Below are 24,551 nucleotides of genomic sequence, written 5' to 3'. Positions count from 1 at the left end.
CAATAGGGAAGGGTCTCGTTCCATATTGTGTATGAATCGTGTGTGTGAAAGTGTATGAGCCCTATCTACAGCTACCCTGTCTCACTCTGAACTTCTCTGTCCTGCAGTGTTTATGTATATACAGTATCAGTGTAAAAGAAAATGTGTGTTTGTGCATGAGGAGTTTGATTAGCCATACCTTCGGTGTGAGGCGTAGTTACCAGTGATGTGGCCAGAACCATCACATCCTGGGGTTGGGCACCTGGGTGGGTGAGAAAGATTAAAGGACACACATTATCAAGATGGCACTTTCGCACTGGATAATAACAGTACAGAGATTAGCACTGTTATTGCAAACATTTTGTCAGATATGAAAGATGGCAAAAATGAAAATGCTTATCATGAAACAAACACTTGCAATGTAGTTTTGACCTTTTATAGGAGAAGCAGGAGTAAGTGAGGGATCAGAAGTTAATATAACAACAAATCTGTAAAGAAAAAGCTGTAAAAAAAAGAATTTTGTAGTGTAGCGTAGAGAAATAAAGCAAACCGAGCTAGAACACATACTTGAGTTCAGTTGCATGTGCTGCCATTAGGGAGCGAAGACTCTTATCAGCAAGAGGGCACCCAGACAGACTGAGGCGAGACACAGAAAGGATGAAGAAAAAAAGGAGAGGGATACCAGAAAAAGAGAGAGAAAGAACCCAGAACATCCCATATCAGTACCAGAAACAGAAATCAGATAGGAAAGAGGCAAGAAAAAGGCTAAATTTGTATTCTCCTCAAAGTAAATGGTGATTGTTTTGCAGGTATAGGTTAAAAAACAAACAAACAAACAAACAAACAAACAAACAAACAAACAAACAAACAAACAAACCCGCTGCTCAAGCCAACACGCAGTACTTGAGCCAACATGGTCACATGATTACAAATTCATCAGAAATCACAGAAGGTTAGGACGAGGGACAATGTTACTGTGTGTAGTATCAAATTGCCAGCTAAACTGCCCTCACTCATTAGAAATCTTATACATTTTGCATGAGCTCAGGAGCTACTAAGCAGCCTTGCTACACAGCAGAGGAAGTAGGAAGCATGAATGTAGGAAACAAGGGTTCCTCCCAGAACAATACCTGCGATGTGATGCATAGTTTCCAGTGATGTGTCCACTGCCATCACAGCCCGGAGTGGGACACCTACACAGAGTAGAACAGAAGAGCAAGCCTGAGCATAGAAAACACTTTGTCAATTAAGAATGTATGTTTAGCAGACAAAAAACAGGCATTAAAAATAACAATAAAAACAGATGACCTTGACGACGATTTAGACCAGGGATTCTCAACGTTTTTGACTTTAAGTCCCACCTATTCATACTTGTAACAAGTCGGGGCCCATTAAAAAAGATCCCCAATTATTTTGGCTCATCTATTCTATTAGAATCTAATAATCTATTGTAAAGTGTATTAATGGGATGCAGCATCACTCCCTGTTACAGATGGGAGCCCAGGAATCAAATAAATGCAACAAAAACAAATTTTAGATTGTAAGCATTGCATTTAAAACTGTATGGATGTGCCAGAAGCCAAACCATGCATACAGGGCATTCTCAGTCAAAAGGGATTAATGATCCAAAAGTGGAGTCTGGTGCATTAACATAAGAACTTACAGTACTGCCATGTTTGTGTTCAGCAAACAAGCAAGTTATTAAAACCAAAGACGTACACTCAAAAGAAGTGGATATAGAAACCACTCAATGGGATTTGATCCTTACACACTAACAACGAAGGATTTTTCCTATGAAAGAAAAAATTACTAGCTAAATTTGACATTAGTAGAATAAATTTTGATCCTATTGTAGCCGTAACTAAATACAAAGACAATAGTTATGCACACTATTAATTAACTTAATGTGAAGATAATTAACAGATAATCAACAGAGTTTAAGGGTTTTTTTCAGATTGTGTATATTTTTTAGTCTTTTATATTTGTAATTAATTGTATCTGTACATGCATGACCCCACCAGCTCTGCTGATCAACTTATTGTATTTAAATAAAGCTATTCATTCATTCATTCATTCATTCATTCATTCATTCAGAGCTGTAAAATGATCCATCCGTTGAGTTCCCTGACATGTTAAACTACCTGGTGCTGCAGACATCATTCTACACAGACAAACAAATGAAAACTTGGAAGAGCATGGAGGCGAACAGCTTTTTATATGCGGCTGGGTAAAAGATCTGGGGATCAGGACACTACAAGGTAAATCATGTATCGTTTATTCCCAGGGAAGGAGGAATTTCTGGGCTTTTTGTACACATCTTTGCGATGGTTGCTAGGATGCTACAAGTTTTAGTATAGGCGACCGAAATCCACAGGACTGATTATATGTAAAGGCATTCTGTAAAAAGCTATATATGAGTCTGTGACTGAAGACACTCACATTAGGAGCTCTTTCTTGCACTCCCTAGGCTGGAACTTGACTTTGAAGCTGGGAGTTGTGACTTCTCCAGGATACTTCCTGTCTTCTGAGCACTCCTGTGTCATATCACAGTCCTCAGCATCAGAAGAGACAAAAGACTGGGATGTATGATCCATCTTTAGACACACACACACACACACACACACACACACACACACACACACACACACACACACGATTAATATATTTATAAAAAAAATTGAGAGCTGACCCTTTTGGACAGCCAAAAATCCATTTAAAACCCAAGTTAGAAGTTAGATATGAGTATAATCATTCACTTACTTTACATTATTTACTTTGAATTTCCTTTAAAAATCAATTATTTTCTTGAATTAAATTAAATAATTAATTAAATAATGAATTAAAATATTGGATATTATGTTTTAACAGTGTATTGCTGTGCTAAAAATTTACATGTCCTTTTAGTAGATGGGGTAAACAGACAGGGGTGGGTTTCCCCAAAGCCTCTTAATGCTAAGAGCATCTTAACTAGGAGAGAGTGTTTATTGCGATGCTCGCTCTACCATTTAATGATGACCTTTGTGCTATGATGCTTTTGGGAAACCCACCCCAGTTCTGTTGTTTGTCAAAGAAATTTAACTACTAAGTTAAAATATTTAATTGTCTAGTGATGAGAGAAAACTAGTCTGGTCCTATCTGATGTAACTTGACTGTGTCCACAAAGTGAACCCTCACCTCCTCTAGCTCCTCCTCCCTTTGCCGATTAGGTTTGGTGTAATCCAGAGGCCCCTCCCACTCCTCCTGCTTGTAGGCCTGTATGTGGGGTGAGATGGTCGTGTTGCCATGGTGCCCAGATGATGAGGATGATGAAGAGAGGGCAGGGGAGCGCATGCCTGGGCTTGTGCTCAATGGGCCTCCCTCTTTCTTTATGGGCTTCTTCATACTTAAGTCGAGAGTGCCGTTCTCATCCACTTCGATCTCCATGCTCTAAAACAAGGTTATGCAATAACTTTATAATAAAGTGTTCCTTGATCCAGAGCAGTGTAGAGTTAAATAAAATAAATCATATTACACTGGATAAAGATCTGTTCGTAATCCATACACTGTTACTTTGAAAAAATGATTTGCCTCAGAACACATCATTGTACAGCCCCATACAGTGATTTTACAGTTTTGAGCCAGGCTTCGAGTACTCGAGTCCAGGACTCAGACTTGAGTCCGACCCGTGCCCTAATTTTAAGGACTTGTGACTTGACTTGGACTTGAGCACTGATGACTTGGACTTGGACTTGGACTCATGCATTAACTGCATTCAGACTCGTAAATTGGAGATGAGGACTCGGATTTTTTCTTTAATTTTTGTAACATGCCATAATAATGTGGCATAAGATATTTATATTTACATTAATTTTTATACTAATTTTATGCAAGATTTTTTTTTCTTTTTTCTGTGTTTGATGTTTGTTTGAGTGTTTTTGTCCACCGGTGGTGGTGTAGCTCCGGACCCAGTTTTGGGCATCGGTTCCCTCCAGGCCTTGGTTTGCTGTGGGTGATCCCTGTGCTCCCAGCTATGGACTGCAGTGAGTTCGTTGCTCATTTTAACATTGTGGTTGTCCAGCGCTCTGTGGTTTAATGCTTGGTGTGATGTTCCGAGCGATGTTGCTCGGTGGCGTCACGGCAGCTGTGCAGGCGGTTTGGGACACACCAGCGCTCTGCATGGCAGTGCTTCTCTGCTTGCTTTGTGGATCCATGGCATGGTGTTCGAGCGATGTTGCTGGCGGCGTCACGGTGGCTGTGCTGGAGATGTGGGACTTGTTTTCGTGCGCCTTTTGGTGGGACTGTGGCTGCTACACCACTGGAATGATATCCTGACCTCTATTTGGTGGACTTTTTCTTTTCATCTCATCTCATTATCTCTAGCCGCTTTATCCTGTTCTACAGGGTCGCAGGCAAGCTGGAGCCTATCCCAGCTGACTACAGGTGAAAGGCGGGGTACACCCTGGACAAGTCACCAGGTCATCACAGGGCTGACACATAGACACAGACAACCATTCACACTCACATTCACACCTACGGTCAATTTAGAGTCACCAGTTAACCTAACCTGCATGTCTTTGGACTGTGGGGGAAACCGGAGCACCCGGAGGAAACCCACGCGGACACGGGGAGAACATGCAAATAAATTGAATTGAACATATTATTATTATTATTATTCATCTCATCTCATCATCTCTAGCCGCTTTATCCTTCTACAGGGTTGCAGGCAAGCTGGAGCCTATCCCAGCTGACTACGGGCGAAAGGCGGGGTACACCCTGGACAAGTCACCAGGTCATCACAGGGCTGACACATAGACAACCATTCACACTCACATTCACACCTACGGTCAATTTAGAGTCACCAGTTAACCTAACCTGCATGTCTTTGGACTGTGGGGGAAACCGGAGCACCCAGAGGAAACCCACGCGGACACGGGGAGAACATGCAAATAAATTGAACTGAACATATTATTATTATTATTATTATTATTAAGAGAGGGCGGCACGGTGGTGTAGTGGTTAGCGCTGTCGCCTCACAGCAAGAAGGTCCTGGGTTCGAGCCCCGGGGCCGGCGAGGGCGCTTCTGTGCGGAGTTTGCATGTTCTCCCCGTGTCCGCGTGGGTTTCCTCCGGGTGCTCCGGTTTCCCCCACAGTCCAAAGACATGCAGGTTAGGTTAACTGGTGACTCTAAATTGACCGTAGGTGTGAATGTGAGTGTGAATGGTTGTCTATGTGTCAGCCCTGTGATGACCTGGTGACTTGTCCAGGGTGTACCCCGCCTTTCGCCCGTAGTCAGCTGGGATAGGCTCCAGCTTGCCTGCAACCCTGTAGAAGGATAAAGCGGCTAGAGATGATGAGATGAGATGAATAATAATAATAATAATATGTTCAATTCAATTTATTTGCATGTTCTCCCCGTGTCCGCGTGGGTTTCCTCCGGGTGCTCCGGTTTCCCCCACAGTCCAAAGACATGCAGGTTAGGTTAACTGGTGACTCTAAATTGACCGTAGGTGTGAATGTGAGTGTGAATGGTTGTCTGTGTCTATGTGTCAGCCCTGTGATGACCTGGCGACTTGTCCAGGGTGTACCCCGCCTTTCGCCCATAGTCAGCTGGGATAGGCTCCAGCTTGCCTGCGACCCTGTAGAAGGATAAAGCGGCTAGAGATAATGAGATGAGATGAGATTATTAAGAGAATACACGTTCACCTGTTCATACGTCATGTTCAGGAACAAACTAACGTTAATGGTGCTAAAATACCTGGAGAGAAGCCCCTAGGATTGTCCACTTTGCTTATACAGACTTCTCATGCAGTGGGAAAAAATGCACTGAATGTGTTCTATATGTAGAAGAACTATCGAGGAGATGACGGGGACAACCTCGAGCCTCAATTGTCATTTGGCAAGACTCCGCCCAGAGAAGGAAGGTGACATGCTGTGTTAATTGCCCTGTTGATAGCAGGGCTTGCTGACCGATGAACTAGCTAGTGTTAACTCTCTCATGTTATTTGCCCTGTTGATAGTGGGTGGGGCTTGCTGAGAGATGAACAAGCTTTTTATCTGTAGCCTATTAACTAAAATGGGGCAGTCAAGCAGTAACGTTAGTCCAACACAGTAGCAGAGCCGCTTTCACACACAGGCCGCCACAGCCACCATCAAATGGTGCGGTTGGAGTCTTGTTCTTGGACTTGACTTGAAATTTTCTTTAAAGACTTGGACTTGACTCGGACTTGAACACTGGGGACTCGAGACTGGACTCGGACTCGAGGTTTAGAGTCTTGACTACAACACAATTTTGAGCTGTATGTATGAATTGTGCTGAGTGTTGGGGATTACTCAGTGTTAAAGAGCAAGCTTATCCCAGAGCAGCAGTGCTCTGATTACAGGCAAGCCACTAGGTTTCTCAGTCCATTAATCTTCCCCTTTTATCCTCCTCCACTAAAAACATGGCAGTAAATCGACAAAAAATAATGTAGTCGTCACTCTATTTAGGGGACACAAAGCTGAAAAAAGATATGCATATACAGTACAATATCATTGCAAGAACTACAGTATAAGCTCCTCGTGTATGTGTGTGGGGGGATAGAAAGAGAAGAGTTGATAGAAATGGATAAAGGGAACAGTTTTTGTAGTCACATTAGTCTTCCTGACTATACAAAATCTTTGAAATGCCTTCAAACGCTCATTAGACCAGCGGGAATAATAAACAGAAGAGACAAGCACACCTGCTTCTGGGCTATCCGTGAAAAAGTTTAACAATAACAGCATAGCATAGCAAAAAAGAAGGGAAAGCGGAATGAATAAAATAAGAGGAGGACAGGTGATGCAACTAGGCCTCAACAGCAATTGGCCTCAGGAAGCATACCACTTCAGCTCATGATATATTTATGAAACTACCTTATACTGAAGGCCTATTTTCCCGTAACCACACAATGTAACACACTGACACACCTTTGCACTTCAGCCCCATAGAAGTGAAATGGTGTATGAAAAGCTTGAGGACATACTCATTCAGTTCCTATCTGAAATTCAATGAGTTTTCTGCAGATTGACAGTATTGACATTCATATTGCTGCAATAAGTTTGACATCAGTGCATGTGACCTGTACCTTATCCTGGTGTTTGGTGCTGAGGTTCTCGGGCCTTTCCCAGCACCGAGTAGAAAGGTTTAGAATGGCTGTGGCAGCCATGTGTGCAGCCTCAGCATCACGGGAGTAATCATGAGCTCCACATGAGCTCTTTCCATAGGTGCTTTGCATGCTGGGACTAGGAGGAGACGTCCTGGGGAATGGAGGTTTGGCTGTGGAGAAACAGGGGAGACAAATTAATGACATTTCTTACCATAATCTATATTTTGGACAAGCTTTACTCAGACATTTGACTTGCTTTTACTTACATTTGAAAGCTTTGGGTGAGCTTTCACTAGGGTGTATTTGTGGGGCAAGCACACGCTTGCCGAACACCTGCACGTCAAAGCTTGCATAATCAAAAGAGACCTTAGAGTACTTCTCCAGCTCTTTAGCCAGGTTAGCACGGGGTGTGTTGGGAACTGTGTTGGCGGCCCTATAGCTGCCACACTGTGGCATCTCGATCTGCTTCACAAAACACATGGGTCTGGGGGGGGAGAGAGAGAGAGAGAGAGAGAGACCACAAGTATGCTTATTAGCTCATCCGGCTGACAGGCCATGAACTTCTGCCATCGTGTGTTGTCTGTCATCTGTTGTAAGGTGTCTGTCTGATGTCGTCCACATTTCACAAAAATCGCTTCTTCTTCCTCAATTCTTCACCGATTTTTATTCTTTTTGGCAGGAAGGTAGGTCTGCCTGGGGTGCATATGGCTTCTACCCAAATTAGCATAATTGCAGTTAATAATGAAGATCTGGAGTAATTAAGCCCTAACGAGCAGTTTCCACACAAATCACTTCTTCTCCCTCAATTCTTCACCGATTTTGATTTTTTTTCTGGCATGAGGGTAGGGGTACCTAGGGTGCATATAACTTCTACCCAGATTTGCTAAATTACAATTATTAATGAAGTTATGGACTAATTAAGTCTTAATGAGCAGTTCAACAAAAATTGCTTCTTCTCGATCAATTCCTCGCCGTTTTGGATTTTTTCTGGCAAATATTTGAGTTGGACTGGTTGAGAATAGAACTGTGCAAGGTGGCCCACTTTAGATCATTACTTCTGGGCTAGACAGGGCCGGAGTGAGCTACGCCATCACTGACGGTCTCGTTTTTATTTTTATTATCCATCCATCCATCCATCCATCCATCCATCCATCCATCCATTATCTGTGGCCGCTTATCCTATTCTACAGGGTCACAGGCAAGCTGGAGCCTATCCCAGCTGACTAAGGGTGAGAGGCGGGGTACACCCTGGACAAGTCACCAGGTTATCGCAGGGCTGACACATAGAGACAAACAGCCATTCACATTCACACCTATGATCAATTTAGAGCCACCAATTAGCCTAACCTGCATGTCTTTGGATTGTGGGGGAAACCGGAGCACCTGGAGGAAACCCATGCAGACATGAGGAGAACATGCAAACTCCACACAGAAAGACCCTAGCCGGCCGCTGGGCTCGAACCCAGGGCCTTCTTGCTGTGAGGCGACAGTGCTAACCACTACACCACCGTGCCGCCCATTATATTATTATTATTAACAAAAACAACAACAATAATAATAATAATAATCGGGACGGCACAGTGGTGTAGTGGTTTGCACTGTCGCCTCACAGCAAGAAGGTTCTGGGTTCGAGCCCAGTGGCCGACGGAGGCCTTTCTGTGTGGAGTTTGCATGTTCTCCCCGTGTCTGCGTGGGTTTCCTCTGGGTGCTCCAGTTTCCCCCACAGTCCAAAGACATGCAGGTTAGGCTAATTGGTGGCTCTAAATTGACCATAGGTGTGAATGTGAGTGTGAATGGTTGTGTGTCTCTATGTGTCAGCCCTGCGATGATCCAGGGTGTACCCCGCCTCTCACCCATAGTCAGCTGGGATAGGCTCTAGCTTGTCTGCGACCCTGCACAGGATAAGCAGCTACAGATGGATGGATAATAATAATAATAATAATAATAATCAGGGTTTTTTTTTTTAGTTCTGGCACTTCTTTTTTCAGCTTTATTACACACAAATTCAAAATTCATAAAACAGACAAAAGAGTAAAGGAGTAGGATTAAACAGTGTCTTATCACCTCTGGGCACATTTGCATTTTGTAGCGCATGGAATTCTTCAGATTTAAAACAGTCTTCCTTGAGTCCAATGAGTCTTAAATTATCTTTTAAGAACAACAACAACAACAAAAACAATCCTTGAACATAATTTGTGTGTGTGTGTGTGTGTGTGTGTGTGTGTGTGTGTGTGTGTGTGTGTGTGTGATTGTACTCATATCTATGTGCACTGGCAGCCTGGGGTTTTTCCATTTTATTATAGTTTAATCACTATTAATATCACCAACCAAACAAAAAGTTACAGAAGGAAAATATTGCATTAATATTTCATCAGAGACCGTTTTCATTTACAGGCTTATAAAATGACCTCTCTCAGGGATTTTCAGAGCGTAGAATGCTGAACTATTTAAATTTGTCAAGTGAAGAAAAAAGTCACAAATATTTCAAAGCATGGATTCCATATTCATACCTTCTTATAGACATAACTGGACAGAATATTTAAAATGAGCTAATTGCTTGTGTTTTAATCCAAAATATTAATACAAGGTATTGATGAGCAAAGATGAATATCACATACATTTGGAACAGCATGTTTGTCTCAGGCTGTTATTGTATCTCCTCCTCTGTTTAGACAAGATGGTATGCAGAAGATGAGAGTTGTTATCCAATGTAGCCTCGAGTTTAAGCCAGTATATTCCCATTAGAGCAAGGTGACATATGCACATCTCTTTTGTGACCTTTCCGTCTCCTCCTAATGGGCTCCTGCACCACAGTGATGCTCATTCAAATTAGAACTGTTCTAATAAGAGAAGACTCTATCTATTGATACAGGAATCTGCATTTCTTTCTGAAAACAGACATCCTTCCTGGAAGAAAATAATTATTTTTCCTCATACCCCATGCCCTGTAAGTCCATTAATTAGCCTATCTGCACATAATTAGTGCTATGGGGCTGCTTTATGAACTTGGTATGACAGACTTGGCTGTTGTCTATTAGCAGGGCAGGAAAGGTGGTTAAGGTTGAACAAAGAATTCACCAATCAAGGTGAATGTTAACCAGCTGTAGCAGGTGGTTTTGTCTATCATGCTGTTACACTGACTCAGACTATCTCTATTGGTTTTATCACAATATAACATAGTAAAATGTATTCTATACACTGAAAGTAAGTTATCCGCATCTTGGTTGTTATGTACAGTACTGTGCAAAAGTCTTAGGCACCCTATTTTTTTAATACAAACTTTATTATAGATTTCCATTTTATGACTTCTACATTTTTGAGTAAGTACAAAAACATTTTAGAGTCCCAAACGTTCGTTTTCCAGAACAAAATTAAATGTTACCAAAAAAAAAGTTTGTATCTGAGCAGCATATTACAACCCCGATTCCAAAAAAGTTGGGACAAAGTACAAATTGTAAATAAAAACGGAATGCAATAATTTACAAATCTCAAAAACTGATATCGTATTCACAATAGAACATAGACAACATATCAAATGTCAAAAGTGAGACATTTTGAAATTTCATGCCAAATATTGGCTCATTTGAAATTTCATGAAAGCAACACATCTCAAAAAAGTTGGGACGGGGCAATAAGAGGCTGGAAAAGTTAAAGATACAAAAAAGGAACAGCTGGAGGACCAAATTGCAACTCATTAGGTCAATTGGCAATAGGTCATTAACATGACTGGGTATAAAAAGAGCATCTTGGAGTGGCAGCGGCTCTCAGAAGTAAAGATGGGAAGAGGATCACCAATCCCCCTAATTCTGCGCCGACAAATAGTGGAGCAATATCAGAAAGGAGTTCGACAGTGTAAAATTGCAAAGAGTTTGAACATATCATCATCTACAGTGCATAATATCATCAAAAGATTCAGAGAACCTGGAAGAATCTCTGTGCGTAAGGGTCAAGGCCGGAAAACCATACTGGGTGCCCGTGATCTTCGGGCCCTTAGACGGCACTGCATCACATACAGGCATGCTTCTGTATTGGAAATCACAAAATGGGCTCAGGAATATTTCCAGAGAACATTATCTGTGACCACAATTCACCATGCCATCCGCCGTTGCCAGCTAAAACTCTATAGTTCAAAGAAGAAGCCGTATCTAAACGTGATCCAGAAGCGCAGACGTCTTCTTTGGGCCAAGGCTCATTTAAAATGGACTGTGGCAAAGTGGAAAACTGTTTTGTGGTCAGGTGAATCAAAATTTGAAGTTCTTTATGGAAATCAGGGACGCCGTGTCATTCGGACTAAAGAGGAGAAGGACGACCCGAGTTATCAGCGCTCAGTTCAGAAGCCTGCAGCTCTGATGGTATGGGGTTGCATTAGTGCGTGTGGCATGGGCAGCTTACACATCTGGAAAGACACCATCAATGCTGAAAGGTATATCCAGGTTCTAGAGCAACATATGCTCCCATCCAGACGACGTCTCTTTCAGGGAAGACCTTGCATTTTCCAACATGACAATGCCAAACCACATACTGCATCAATTACAGCATCATGGCTGCGTAGAAGAAGGGTCCGGGTACTGAACTGGCCAGCCTGCAGTCCAGATCTTTCACCCATAGAAAACATTTGGCGCATCATAAAACGGAAGATACGACAAAAAAGACCTAAGACAGTTGAGCAACTAGAATCCTACATTAGACAAGAATGGGTTAACATTCCTATCCCTAAACTTGAGCAACTTGTCTCCTCAGTCCCCAGACGTTTACAGACTGTTGTAAAGAGAAAAGGGGATGTCTCACAGTGGTAAACATGGCCTTGTCCCAACTTTTTTGAGATGTGTTGTTGTCATGAAATTTAAAATCACCTAATTTTTCTCTTTAAATGATACATTTTCTCAGTTTAAACATTTGATATGTCATCTATGTTCTATTCTGAATAAAATATGGAATTTTGAAACTTCCACATCATTGCATTCCGTTTTTATTTACAATTTGTACTTTGTCCCAACTTTTTTGGAATCGGGGTTGTACATAAGAGCCCACTTTTCAGATTAAAAAAGAAAACATAATGACGACTACTGGGTTTTGGTGCAAAACTAAGAAGCAAGTGTGACAGTCAAAGGATCCAGAAGAACATTGGTTCTGCAAGATGCTCAGTAAAACCTACAGCTCATTTCCTTATAAAACTGCACTCGTTACACCTGAGACTACTATTTTTTTTAAAAGCAAAGTCATTATTTGGTGCACTTACACCAAATACTGATTTTGTTTTATTTATTATGGCTTACTGCTGTTTATAGTATTATTTTTTTAAATATTGAAACATTTCATTTCATAGGGGAAGCCATGACCTCATGGTTAGAGAAGCAGCTTTGGGACCAAAAGGTTGCCAGTTTGATTCCCTGGACTAGCAGAAATGGCTGAAGTGCCCTTGAGCAAGGCACATAATCCCCAACTGCTCCCCTTGGTATGTTGTACGTCGCTCTGTATAAGAGGGTCTGCTCAATATCATTAATGTAATGTAATTTCATTATTTTAAAGCCATTTTTGGTCTACAGCATTTCTTTACATGTGCCTAAGACCTATGCACAGAACTATATGTTATGTACAATTCTTCTGTCCTTTGTTTCTTATGACCTGAAAGAACAGTGCTAAAACCTGAAAATCCTACCTGTTTGACTCACATATGAGAAATAGGAATGAATGAAATGAAAGTGCAAAAATGTAGATAAAGCCATGGACTGACCTCAGAGCTGTCTCTGGGGTCGGGCTGCCTTTGGGCTGCTCTGTCAATGGCTGCAACAGCTGTTGCTTGTCGTGGCTCTTGGACAGCTTCTCAGCAGCGGCAATTGGACATCCAGACAAACTAAGGGCACATTAACCATCAGTGAGAGCATAGGAAAGATATGTTGAACATATGTGAGCATCTGCATGACTAATCGGAGGTGCAGTAGCGTAACTAATGGGAGATGCTGTACCTGCGGTGTGTGTTGCGGTTACTGTTGACGTGGCCTTGTCCTGTGCAGCCAGGCGTAGGGCACTTCAGAACATTCTCATGCATAGCTAGGACTGCACACACAAACAAAACACACAGAGAACTAGATCAAATATATAAGCACACTGTAAAAAAAAGGAAAAAAAGAGTAAATTCACAAAGAAAAAACTTACAAATGAACACATTCATTTTTTTTAAATAAATAAAAAACTTTAAATTATTAATTATTAATCAATTATTATTATTTAATCATTAACAATTATAAAATAAAATAATGTATTATTAATATAAAATACAAATGATATACAATATAAATTATGTAAAATTATAATTATTTAATAATTATTAATTATGTTAATTGATTATATATGTTGCTGTCTTGGGCATGACGTTAAACTGCAACCGGTGATAAGGCCACATTCCGGGAGATCTGTGGTTGTGGGGAATGTGGAGTGACCCCTTAGCTATCACTACTCCCAGGCCTGCTCTGGCCTGGAGCGGCAGCACCTGTAAGGGCTCCAACTCATCTCATCTCATTATCTCTAGCCGCTTTATCCTTCTACAGGGTCGCAGGCAAGCTGGAGCCTATCCCAGTTGACTACGGGCGAAAGGCGGGGTACACCCTGGACAAGTCGCCAGGTCATCACAGGGCTGACACATAGACACAGACAACCATTCACACCTACGGTCAATTTAGAGTCACCAGTTAACCTAACCTGCATGTCTTTGGACTGTGGGGGAAACCGGAGCACCCGGAGGAAACCCACGCGGACACGGGGAGAACATGCAAACTCCGCACAGAAAGGCCCTCGCCAGCCCCGGGGCTCAAACCCAGGACCTTCTTGCTGTGAGGCGACAGCGCTAACCACTACACCACCGTGCCGCCCAGGGCTCCAACTATTAGTCAAATAGTACTTTTAGTTTAGTCTACTTCCCTTTCCTTGGGGTAGTACCTGTAGAGGTAGTTGCTGTCCCATAGGGTCAGTCGCTGACTAAGCAGGAAGTGGTCATTTTCTGGAGCACACTAAGCCCAGTTATCATTGGCTACAGGTTGGCGTCAGGAAGGATATCCATCTGTAAAACTTCATCCAATATACTGAAATGGCAAGTCGACATACAGATAAAGGTATAGGCAGTGCCGGTAGCAGTCATTGACTTGCCGCCGGTAGTGTCTCGGGCTTGGCTGACTTTCGGGTGTGGAAGGCAGGGTCCGGCCATCAAGGCAAATCATGCAAGCAGCCGGTGAAGTTGAAGTTGAAGTTCAGGGTTGGCTCATTAAATGTGGGCACTTTGAAGGAACGTAGCGGTGAAGTTGTGGAAACACTCACTAGAAGAAGGGTTGATCTCTGCTGCCTGCAAGACACCAGGTGGTCTGGAGGCCTGGATGTGAACCAAGCTCGGTATATCAAAGGAAAGGATTCCCGCTATAAGTTTTACTGGTGCGGGAACAAGCAAGGTCAAGGTGGTGCAGGCATCATGCTAGCTGAGAAGTGGGCTGAGAAGGTCTTCGAGATCCAACGTATCTCAGATAGGATCCTCCTGTTGAGACTCGTCATTGGCAAATCTGCCATCACCTTCCTCTCCATCTACGCACCTCAGATTGGACACCCAGATGCTGAAAAGGAGCGCTTCTACGATCAGTTGCAGAGCACCATCACCAAGATTCCCGCCTCAGAGACCCTCTTACCTATCGGTGACTGGAATGATCATATTGGTGGGGATGCCCAAGGTTTTGAGGTGGTCCACGGTGGCCACAGCTTTGGCGATCGGAACACGGAAGGGGAGAGAATACTGGAATTTGCCTTGGCAAATTACCTGCTCATCAGAAACACTTTGTTCATCAAGAGGGAGTCCCACCTAATTACCTACACTTCTGGAAACCACAGGACCCAGATTGACTACGTACTGTTCAGCCGGAGCTTCAGAAAGGCTGTCACAGACATAAAAGTCATCCCTGGTGAGGAATGTGCTCTGCAACACCAGCTGTTAGTGTGTGATTTCGTAGTACGCACCCCTGCAGTTCATAAGTGCAAGTTCACACCTCGGTTGCGGACCTGGAAGTTACGGGACCCTGCTGTTCCTAGGGAGTTCTGTGAGACCTTTGTATCCAAGGTTGGGGCAGCTACAACCAGTTACCCAGATGTGGAGGAGTCGTGGTTGAGGTTGAAGACATCACTCCTGGAACCGGCTGCCAAAGTGTGCGGTGACTCCAAGAACCATCAGTGGAAACCTGAGACCTGGTGGTGGGACGATCATGTAGACAAGGCTGTGTCTGTGAAAAGGGCTTGGTTTAAAGTTTACAACTCCCTCAAGAAGCTAGGTAAAACTGCTGAGGCTAAAGTCGCAAAAACTGCCTAGAATGAAGCCAAACGCCTTGCGAAGCACGCTGTTTGGCTGGCCAAATCTGAAGTCGAGAAAGAGACATTTGCTGTCATCAACTCTCATGGTGAAGATGTGTACCGCATCGCCAAGCAGATGGGGCATTCAAACCAGGATGTTGTAGGTGAAAAATGTGTCTGTAATGACACAGGTGAACTCACTCTCAATGACAAGGATAAGATGAAGGCTTGGGTCGAACACTACAGCAGGCTCTTGAATGTGGAATTCGAGTGGCCAATGGATGAACTCCCTGAGGCTGCTCCTGTTGTAGGACCTCCCCCGCCAGTCACCACTGAGATGATCAGCAAAGCACTCGGCAAAATGAGGTTTGGTAGGGCTGTAGGCCCTTCGGGCATCAACGCTGAGATGCTAAAAGCTCTGGGCAAGGAGGGTATTGAGTTGACTAGGCAACTGGCTGAAGCAGTTTTCAGTAACGGAACTGTGCCCAGTGAGTGGGAGAAGAGCTTCATCCTAAACCTCTACAAGGGGAAAGGTGAGGCCTTAGACCAGGACAACTATAGGGGCCTCAAGCTCAGGGACCATGTCATGAAGTTACTGGAACGCGTGTTGGACTCAGCTATTCGTAAGATGGTGAACATTGACAATCTTCAGTTCGCCTTCATGCCTGGCAGAGGCACCACCGATGCCATCTTCATCGTGCGTCAGCTACAAGAGAAGTTCATTGTTGCAAATAAACCTCTTTATTTTGCCTTCATTGATCTGGAGAAGGCTTTTGACTGAGTTCCAAGAAGGGTACAGTGGTGGGCACTGAGAAGTCTTGGTGTAGAGGAGTGGGCTGTGAAGGTGATCCAGGCCATGCATACAAATGCCAGGAGCCGTGTGCGGGTCACCGGACAATACAGCAAGGAGTTCGGTGTTGGAGTAGGGGTGCATCAGGGATCAGTCCTCAGTCCCCTGCTGTTCATCCTTGTCTTAGAAGCTCTGTCCCATGATTTCCGCACTGGGGTGCCCTGGGAGCTCCTTTACGCCGATGACCTGGTAATCATCGCAGACTCCCTGGAAGAATGTATCGCAAGACTGAAGACTTGGAAGTTGGGCATGGAACGCAAAGGCCTATGGGTTAACATGAAAAAGACAAAGAGCTTGATATCTGGCCAGGGTCTGAACAAACTGGAGGACACTGGCTCTTTCCCGTGTGCTGTATGCCATTCCGGCATTGGTGTTAACTCTATCCAGTGCACCGAGTGTGGGTTCTGGGTTCACAAGAAATGCTGCGGCATAAGATGTGGCTTGCTGGCTGTGCAGAACTACATCTGTCCGAGGTGTCGAAGAGAAACCAGACCACTTGACGGTCACCCTACGACACAAGTCACAGTAGATGAGGTGGTGCTGGACATGGAAGCCAGCTTCTGCTACCTCGGGGACATGCTCTGTGCTGGCAGTGGGTGTCAGCTCGCTGCCATTATCAGATGCTGCATTGTCTGTGGAAAGTTTAAAAAGCTCCTTCCCATCCTAACCTCCAGGCACTTACCCTTCAAAACCCATGGCAAGGTGTTTAACTCCTGCGTGCGATCAGCCATGCTCCATGGGAGTGAAACTTGGGCCCCTACCGCCTTGGATCTCCAGGGATTGCGCTGCAACGACAGATCCATGATTAGATGGGTCTGCAGCGTCAAACCCCAGGATGAGACACCTTCAGCAACCCTACATGCTAGACTTGGTGTGGAGGACATCACCTCAGTGCTGCGGTCGCGCTGACTCCAGTGATACAGACACGTTGAACGAGCCAGTGGTTGCATCAACACCATCACCAAGTTGCAGTTGCCAGGCAACAGAGGTCATGGTAGACCGAGGAAATCTTGGATGGAGTGTGTCAAGAAGGACATCAAAGTGTGTGGCCTCACCAGTGTGGATCCACTGGACAGAGCTGCCTGGAAATGCGGTGTGAAGACTAGCCAACTGCTGCCTACCCCTGTGTCAGGGACCCCCGCAGCAGTATAATCAAATACTGGATACTACTACTATTATTAGTTATTAATAACTCTTCAATTAAATTATTTAGTTGTTAATGATTATTAATAACTGTTCCATTAAATAACTTAGTTGTAATTTTACAGTATTTGTTGAGCTTTTAAAATAAAAGGCACAGTCTTTAAAACTGACTTGCAAATAATATCTCATCTCATTATCTCTAGCCGCTTTATCCTTCTACAGGGTCACAGGCAAGCTGGAGCCTATCCCAGCTGACTACGGGTGAAAGGCGGGGTACACCCTGGACAAGTCGCCAGGTCATCACAGGGCTAACACATAGACACAGACAACCATTCACACTCATGGTCAATTTAGAGTCACCAGTTAACCTAACCTGCATGTCTTTGGACTGTGGGGGAAACCAGAGCACCCGGAGGAAACCCACGCGGACACGGGGAGAACATGCAAACTCCACACAGAAAGGCCCTCGCCGGCCCCGGGGCTCGAACCCAGGACCTTCTTGCTGTGAGGCGACAGCGCTAACCACTACACCACCGTGCCGCCCTTTGCAAATAATATGTATAACATCAATTAAATTAAATAAAAAACCCCCATCTTATTTAAATTAGTGTAAAAGGTGACAAAGGGCTTGAATAACCCAAGATGTTAAACCCCTTGAGAATAATAAAATGTACATTACCATAATTGAATGTTACCAAAAGAAAGAAAAAAAGACAGATAAGGATGATTTGATATGTTCACAGATGAAATTAGCCACGTGGACTTCTTTTGGACTGCTTGAAACAAGCTTTGCCAACTGGAAATTTTGCATCCATAAAACAGTGTATGTACTTGCAAATATACACCGATCAGCCTTAACATTAAAACCACTGACAGGTGACATGAAAAACATTGATTATCTCCTTACAAAGGCACCTGTTAAGGAGTGGGATATATTAGAACAGTCAGTTCTCTAAGTGATGTGTTGGAAGCTGGAAATTGTGATGGTTAGATGATTGGGTCTGAGCATCTTCAAAACAGCAGGTCTTGTGGGATGTTCTGAGTATGCAGTGGTTAATACCTACCAAAAGTGGTTCAAGGAAGGACAACCGGTGAACTGATGAAAAGGTCATGGACACCCAAGGCTCTTTGATGCACATGGGGAGCCTGTCTTTTTCCGATCCAACATAAGTGCTATTGTAGCACAAATTACTGAAAAAGGTAATGCTGGCTATGATAGAAAGGTGTCAGAACACAGTGCAACACAGCTTGCTGTGTATGGGGCTGTATAGCTGTAGACTGGTCAGAGTGCCCGTGCTGACCCCTGTCCACCACTGAAAGTGCCTACAATGGGAATGTGAGCATCAGAATTGGACTATGGAGTGATGCAAGAAGGTGGCCTGGTCACAGTTATCTTTCCTTTTACATCATATGGACAGTCAGGTGCATGCACATCATTTTCCTGGGGAAGAGATGGCACCAGGATGCACTATTGGAAGAGGCAGTGTGATGCTTTGGACAATGTTCTGCTGAGAAACCTTGGGTACTGGCATTCATGTGGCTGCTACTTTAACATGTACCACCTTCCTAAACATTGTTGCAGACCAAGTACACGCCTTCATGGCAGTGGTATTCCCTAATGGCAGTGGTCACTTTCAGCAGGATAATGGACCATGCAGTCATTCAGGAATGGTTTGTGGAAAATGACAAAGATTTTGAGATGTTGACTTGGCCTCAAACTCTCCAGATCTCAATCTGATCAAGCATCTGTGGGATGTACTGGAGAAACAAGTCTAAGCCATGGAGGCCCCACCTTGCAGTTTACAGGACTTAAAGTATCTGCTGCTAATGTCTTGGTGCCAGATATCACAGTACACCTTCAGAGGTCTTGTGAAGTCCATGCCTTGACGGGTCAGAGCTATTTTGGTGGCACAAGGAGGACCTACACATTATTAGGTAGGTGGTTTTAATGTTATAGCTGATCAGTATATATTTTATATGCGTCAGTCCACCAGATTTTCATACCAGATGCTCAGATTATTGATTTTGAGTTATACAGGCTGCATTACACTACCTAGCCTCCGTATACAGGAAATACAAACCAAAGTGAAATTGGACCAAGGGAAGTTACTGTAAATGTGACATGAAATCATGTGCATGCAACCCAAAATGGTCCATGTTCCAGGCAGAAAGCCTTCAAAATGTACATGATGTTTCAGCAAGGTCTAAAGTGTATTTTTGAACCAGAATGACACTACTTTTACTCTGGATTTGCAAAACAGCTCATCTCATCTCATTATCTCTAGCCGCTTTATCCTTCTACAGGGTCGCAGGCAAGCTGGAGCCTATCCCAGCTGACTACGGGCGAAAGGCGGGGTACACTCTGGACAAGTCGCCAGGTCATCACAGGGCTGACACATAGACACAGACAACCATTCACACCGACAGTCAATTTAGAGTCACCAGTTAACCTAACCTGCATGTCTTTGGACTGTGGGGGAAACCGGAGCACCCAGAGGAAACCCACGCGGACATGGGGAGAACATGCAAACTCCGCACAGAAAGGCCCTCGCCGGCCCCGGGGCTCGAACCCAGGACCTTCTTGCTGTGAGGCGACAGCGCTAACCACTACACCACCGTGCCGCCCTTGCAAAACAGCTATAGGTAATTTCATTTGATGCCTCATTGATTGGTTGGCACCATGCCAAATTCATTTTTGGCATGGTGCCAACCAATTATGTCAAAATATTAGTCACCGATACTCTGTTTCTAACATGGGACCAACTTTAACCTGTACAAAATGTTACCAACAAAGCTACGACTGTTGTTGATACAAGATAGTCATAAAATGTGTTTTTATTCTTTCTAACCGCTGAACATGCAGTGTTGAAAACATGGAGGCCAGGACTCAGAATCAGTCAGTGCATGTATAATGAATGGACGCTGTTGAGTGTTGACTCATTTCCAGTTCTGGACAATAACTGTGGAGATGACAGTGGACTTTAGGAGGACACCCCCCCACACACACACACTCTGCTGCCCATCACCATCACCAACAACACTGTGACTGCCGTTGAAAGCTTCAGGTTTCTGGGTTCCACAATCTCTCAGGACTTGAAGTGGGAGACAAACACAGTCACTATCATTAAAAAGGCCCAGCAGAGGTTGTACTTTCTGCGCCAGCTCAGGAAGCTCAACCTGCCTAAGGAGCTGCTGACACAATTCTACTCTGCCATCATTCAGTCTGTTCTTTGCTCTTCCATCACTGTTTGGTTTGGATCGGTCACCAAACAGGAGAAGAACAGACTGCAACGGACAATAAGGACTGCAGAGAAAATTATTGGTGTCAACCTGCCCTCCATCCAAGACTTATACAGGTCCAGAGTCAGGAAACGGGCAGGTAACATCTCTGCGGACCCATCACACCCTGGTCACAATCTGTTTAATCTTCTCCCCTTAGGGAGGCGATATAGATCACTGTATGCAAAAACAACCAGACACAAGAACAGTTTCTTCCCTCAGGCTGTCTCTGTGATGAACAGCTAAAATCCACATTCGTATATCAGTAATATCACTTGCAAAATATCTGCACACTCATACTGTCATTCTGTGCTCACTGTTACATATATATATGGGCGGCACGGTGGTGTAGTGGTTAGCACTGTCGCTTCACAGCAAGAAGGTCCGGGTTCGAGCCCCGTGGCCGGTGAGGGCCTTTCTGTGCGGAGTTTGCATGTTCTCCCCGTGTCCGCGTGGGTTTCCTCCGGGTGCTCCGGTTTCCCCCAAAGACATGCAGGTTAGGTTAACTGGTGACTCTAAATTGACCGTAGGTGTGAATGTGAGTGTGAATGGTTGTCTGTGTCTATGTGTCAGCCCTGTGATGACCTGGCGACTTGTCCAGGGTGTACCCCGCCTTTCGCCCGTAGTCAGCTGGGATAGGCTCCAGCTTGCCTGCGACCCTGTAGAAGAATAAAGCGGCTAGAGATAATGAGATGAGATGAGATCTTTGCACTATGCACCATATTGCACCAAAAGGGAAATCCTTTCTGTGATGAACAGCTAAAATCCAGATTCATATATCAGTAATATCACTTGTAAAATATCTGAACACTTATACCGTCATTCTGTGCACACTGTCTACTTTATATTTATTTAACTATTCCATACTTGACTTACCTGGATTACTTTGCACTATGCACCTATTTTTGTTGTTGTTTGCTTGTTTGTTTGTTTTGTGTATACGCTTTTTAATCTGTGCGAGACATATTGTAAGATTAGGTGTGCATTACAATAAGTTTAAGTAGGCTAGTGAAGTCTCCTCGGGTATATTCTTTCAAAATATATTGACCCTTATTTATCAGAGTGCAAATTTAGCACTGAGACTGATACATGAACAAATCTGTAACTGACTGATATAATAGCATAAATAATGAATAGGCTTCAGCTGCATGGATGCAAGCTCCCACCAACCAATCCTTTACTAATATGTCATATGCTTACCATGCTGCCCACTTTATCCTCATTTACATCGAATTTACATGAAATACGTCCTAGTTTATGCAGGTGTTGTGGCATTGAGCCAATAAAAGAAAGCATTCAGGGAACTAGTTATCCAAGAGCCAAGGAAGTAAATCAAACAGGGATTTTTTTTGTTATTTTATTTTACTGATTTTGAGGTGCTTTGTGATTATCGCAAATTTATTATTCTTTCTGAAAGATTAAAAAAAAAACCTTGAAATTTAAATAAATCAACTGTTAACACTGTTTCAGTGTAATGGCATATTTTAGATAATAAGCAGCAAAGTTTGTTTGTTTGTTTGTTTGTCTTGAGCTAACGTTGCTATTTCTCAACGGATTTTCACCAAATTTGGCAAGTAAGTCCGGGGATGACCTGGAATTTTTCAGATATAAACAAAATTCATGTACGGGCCCCAGGGAGGTCCCTGGAGGGCACAACATACACCCACTCCCTCCCTCAATGCCTTTCACATTACATTTATCAACACAAACTCTTGACAGATCTTCACTAAACTTGGCACGTAGGTACAGGAGATAGCCACAATTTGGCAGAACTCAGAAATTCCATATTTGGGCCCCAGGGGGTCTCCAGTGGACTTGTGGGTGGTGGATGTTTGGACTTTTGTTTGTCTTGGGTGAGCCACCATTTCTTGATAGATCTTCACCAAATTTGACGTGGAAGTCTGGGGGCAACCCAGAATTTTGCAAAACCTGGGCAATGCTATGTTTGACATCAAAATCAGGTAGAAAACTGAACTATTTTCCAATTTCACTTTCACAAAGTGAAAAAAACTGAACTATTTTCACAATTTCACAGGTAGTTACATGTGTAAAGGTTATAAAGGTCAGATGAAAGCTTCATAAACGTGAACCAAGAGTTCAACTTGAGCAAGTACAACAATGTTATTTCATATGAAATATATTGAGTCAAAATAAATGAAATCATGTCTTTGAAATTATGTAATAACCTTAAAAAATATGTCATGATATCCAAACATCTTCCCACATCCTGATCAGAGATTTGTGGTGCCTCATCCATGCAAATTCACCTCAGTTAAATGACTAATGTGCTGATAAAGATCCACACCAGTGATTTGTGATACTCATTTACAAATTTATCCTACATGTTGACAATAAACCCCATTACCTGTATTTGATCAGAGTTTCCTGCATGCACATTTGTGATTATTAATTTTCTTTGCTATTTAGTTAGCTTATACTAGTCTACTTGGCTGTATTAATAAAGAGGTTAATGGATTGTCCTCACAAGGATAGTAAGACAAATGTGTGTATGTGTGTGTGTGTGTGAGAGAGAGAGAGAGAGAGAGCCTGACTCACTCTCTGGGGGGATCCTGTCTTTGTGAGGACAGCCAGACAAACTGCGGTGGTGAGGGTACAGTCCGGTCACATGACCTGTGCCATCACACCCTGGGGTGGGGCACTTGACCTCTCTCTTCTCTGGCCTGGAACTTTCTGGAAAAGGAAGGTCAAACCACTTATCAGTCAAACCATGTCTCCTCACAAAATTAAGAAATGCAGAAGCACAAATGTTTAATGAGAAACACAGTACATACAAAAAACAATGAGGGTATGTCTGTAATCACTCACACCCCTTAACCTTATCTGAAGTCCAGAGGTCACTGGAGTGGATTTAGAGTGATAATCATGGCCATTACATGTGGTGGATGAGCATTTGCTTGCAGTGTGGGTTTTTGGATGATAGTCTGAAAAATGGGCATTGTTAAACTCATTTTACTACTGGGGAGGTTTATCTTGGGGAAAGTACAGGTTGTGTAAATGAAGGTACAGAGACAATAAAGTCAAGGCTGAATAAATGTGAGTCAAAAAGGAGGGGAGAGAGGGAGACTAAGAGGATTTTATTCATGCCCCAGTAGTTCCTTAATTGAATGTTGAAATGCTAACAAGACATGCAACTTCTAATTAAAACTGGACAGAGTATAAGCAAGGCAGTTAAACGGGCATGTGCAGAACCTGACTGAGTGTGCTCAGTGACTGGAGTGATGGGAAAACCGGGCAGAGTGCCAAGACACGACCACAAACAAACCAATAAAAGACCAAACAAATGCAAAACCAATCTAATTACAAGCACCATCCCCCTCTCGTTCTCTCTACTGCATTAAATGCTTTCTCCAGTAATCACATACTACAGCTTCAGTATATATATATATGGGAGCAAATTCATTTGACTTGTTTACACTTTATAGCGATCCCATTAAAAGTCTACAGGCTCTGGTGGCTTATTTAAGCAAGTGTATGTCGACTTTTCAGCTCATTTATCCAGGCTTAATATTATGTTTGTTTATGTGTGTGTGTGTATGAGCGCACGTGTGCGTGCGCATACTTGTACTTGCTACATATTGAGGACCAGAACATGCTTTTACCAATAGAGTTAGGACATTTTTGGAAATGTGGACATTTTGGCTGGTTCTCACTTCTTCAAAGGGTTATTTGAGGGTTAAGACTTAGTTTTAGTTTTAGGGTTAAGACTTAGTTTTAGTTTTAGGACTTAGTTTTGGGGGCAGCCAAGGCCTGAAGGTTAGGGAAGCAGCCTTGGGCCCAAAGAGTTGCCAGTTCGATTCCTGGGACTGGCAGGAAAAATGTGAGGGGAGTCGAGTGAATGAACAGCACTTCCCCTC

At 43.4% G+C, this 24,551-nt stretch overlaps 1 protein-coding gene across 1 annotated transcript in view; it reads right to left on the bottom strand.

Annotated features, from left to right (window-relative positions):
- Nucleotides 1-24,551, bottom strand: part of myt1b (myelin transcription factor 1b) — a 42,832-nt gene that overhangs the window by 5,696 nt on the left and 12,585 nt on the right. Inside the window, exons 7-16 of the mRNA XM_060936884.1 lie at nt 23,233-23,367; nt 13,049-13,139; nt 12,817-12,936; nt 7,349-7,566; nt 7,062-7,252; nt 3,154-3,405; nt 2,419-2,573; nt 1,110-1,172; nt 547-615; nt 179-241 (exon numbers count right to left, since the gene is read on the bottom strand). Coding sequence (XP_060792867.1) covers nt 179-241; nt 547-615; nt 1,110-1,172; nt 2,419-2,573; nt 3,154-3,405; nt 7,062-7,252; nt 7,349-7,566; nt 12,817-12,936; nt 13,049-13,139; nt 23,233-23,367 — 1,357 coding nt within the window. The remainder of the gene's footprint in view (nt 1-178; nt 242-546; nt 616-1,109; nt 1,173-2,418; nt 2,574-3,153; nt 3,406-7,061; nt 7,253-7,348; nt 7,567-12,816; nt 12,937-13,048; nt 13,140-23,232; nt 23,368-24,551) is intronic.

This window comes from Neoarius graeffei, chromosome 13 (assembly GCF_027579695.1).
Source record: "Neoarius graeffei isolate fNeoGra1 chromosome 13, fNeoGra1.pri, whole genome shotgun sequence".
Classification (NCBI taxonomy): Eukaryota; Metazoa; Chordata; class Actinopteri; order Siluriformes; family Ariidae; genus Neoarius; species Neoarius graeffei.
Note: the sequence above shows the minus strand (reverse complement) of the source record. Positions and strands in the feature narration are given on the sequence as shown.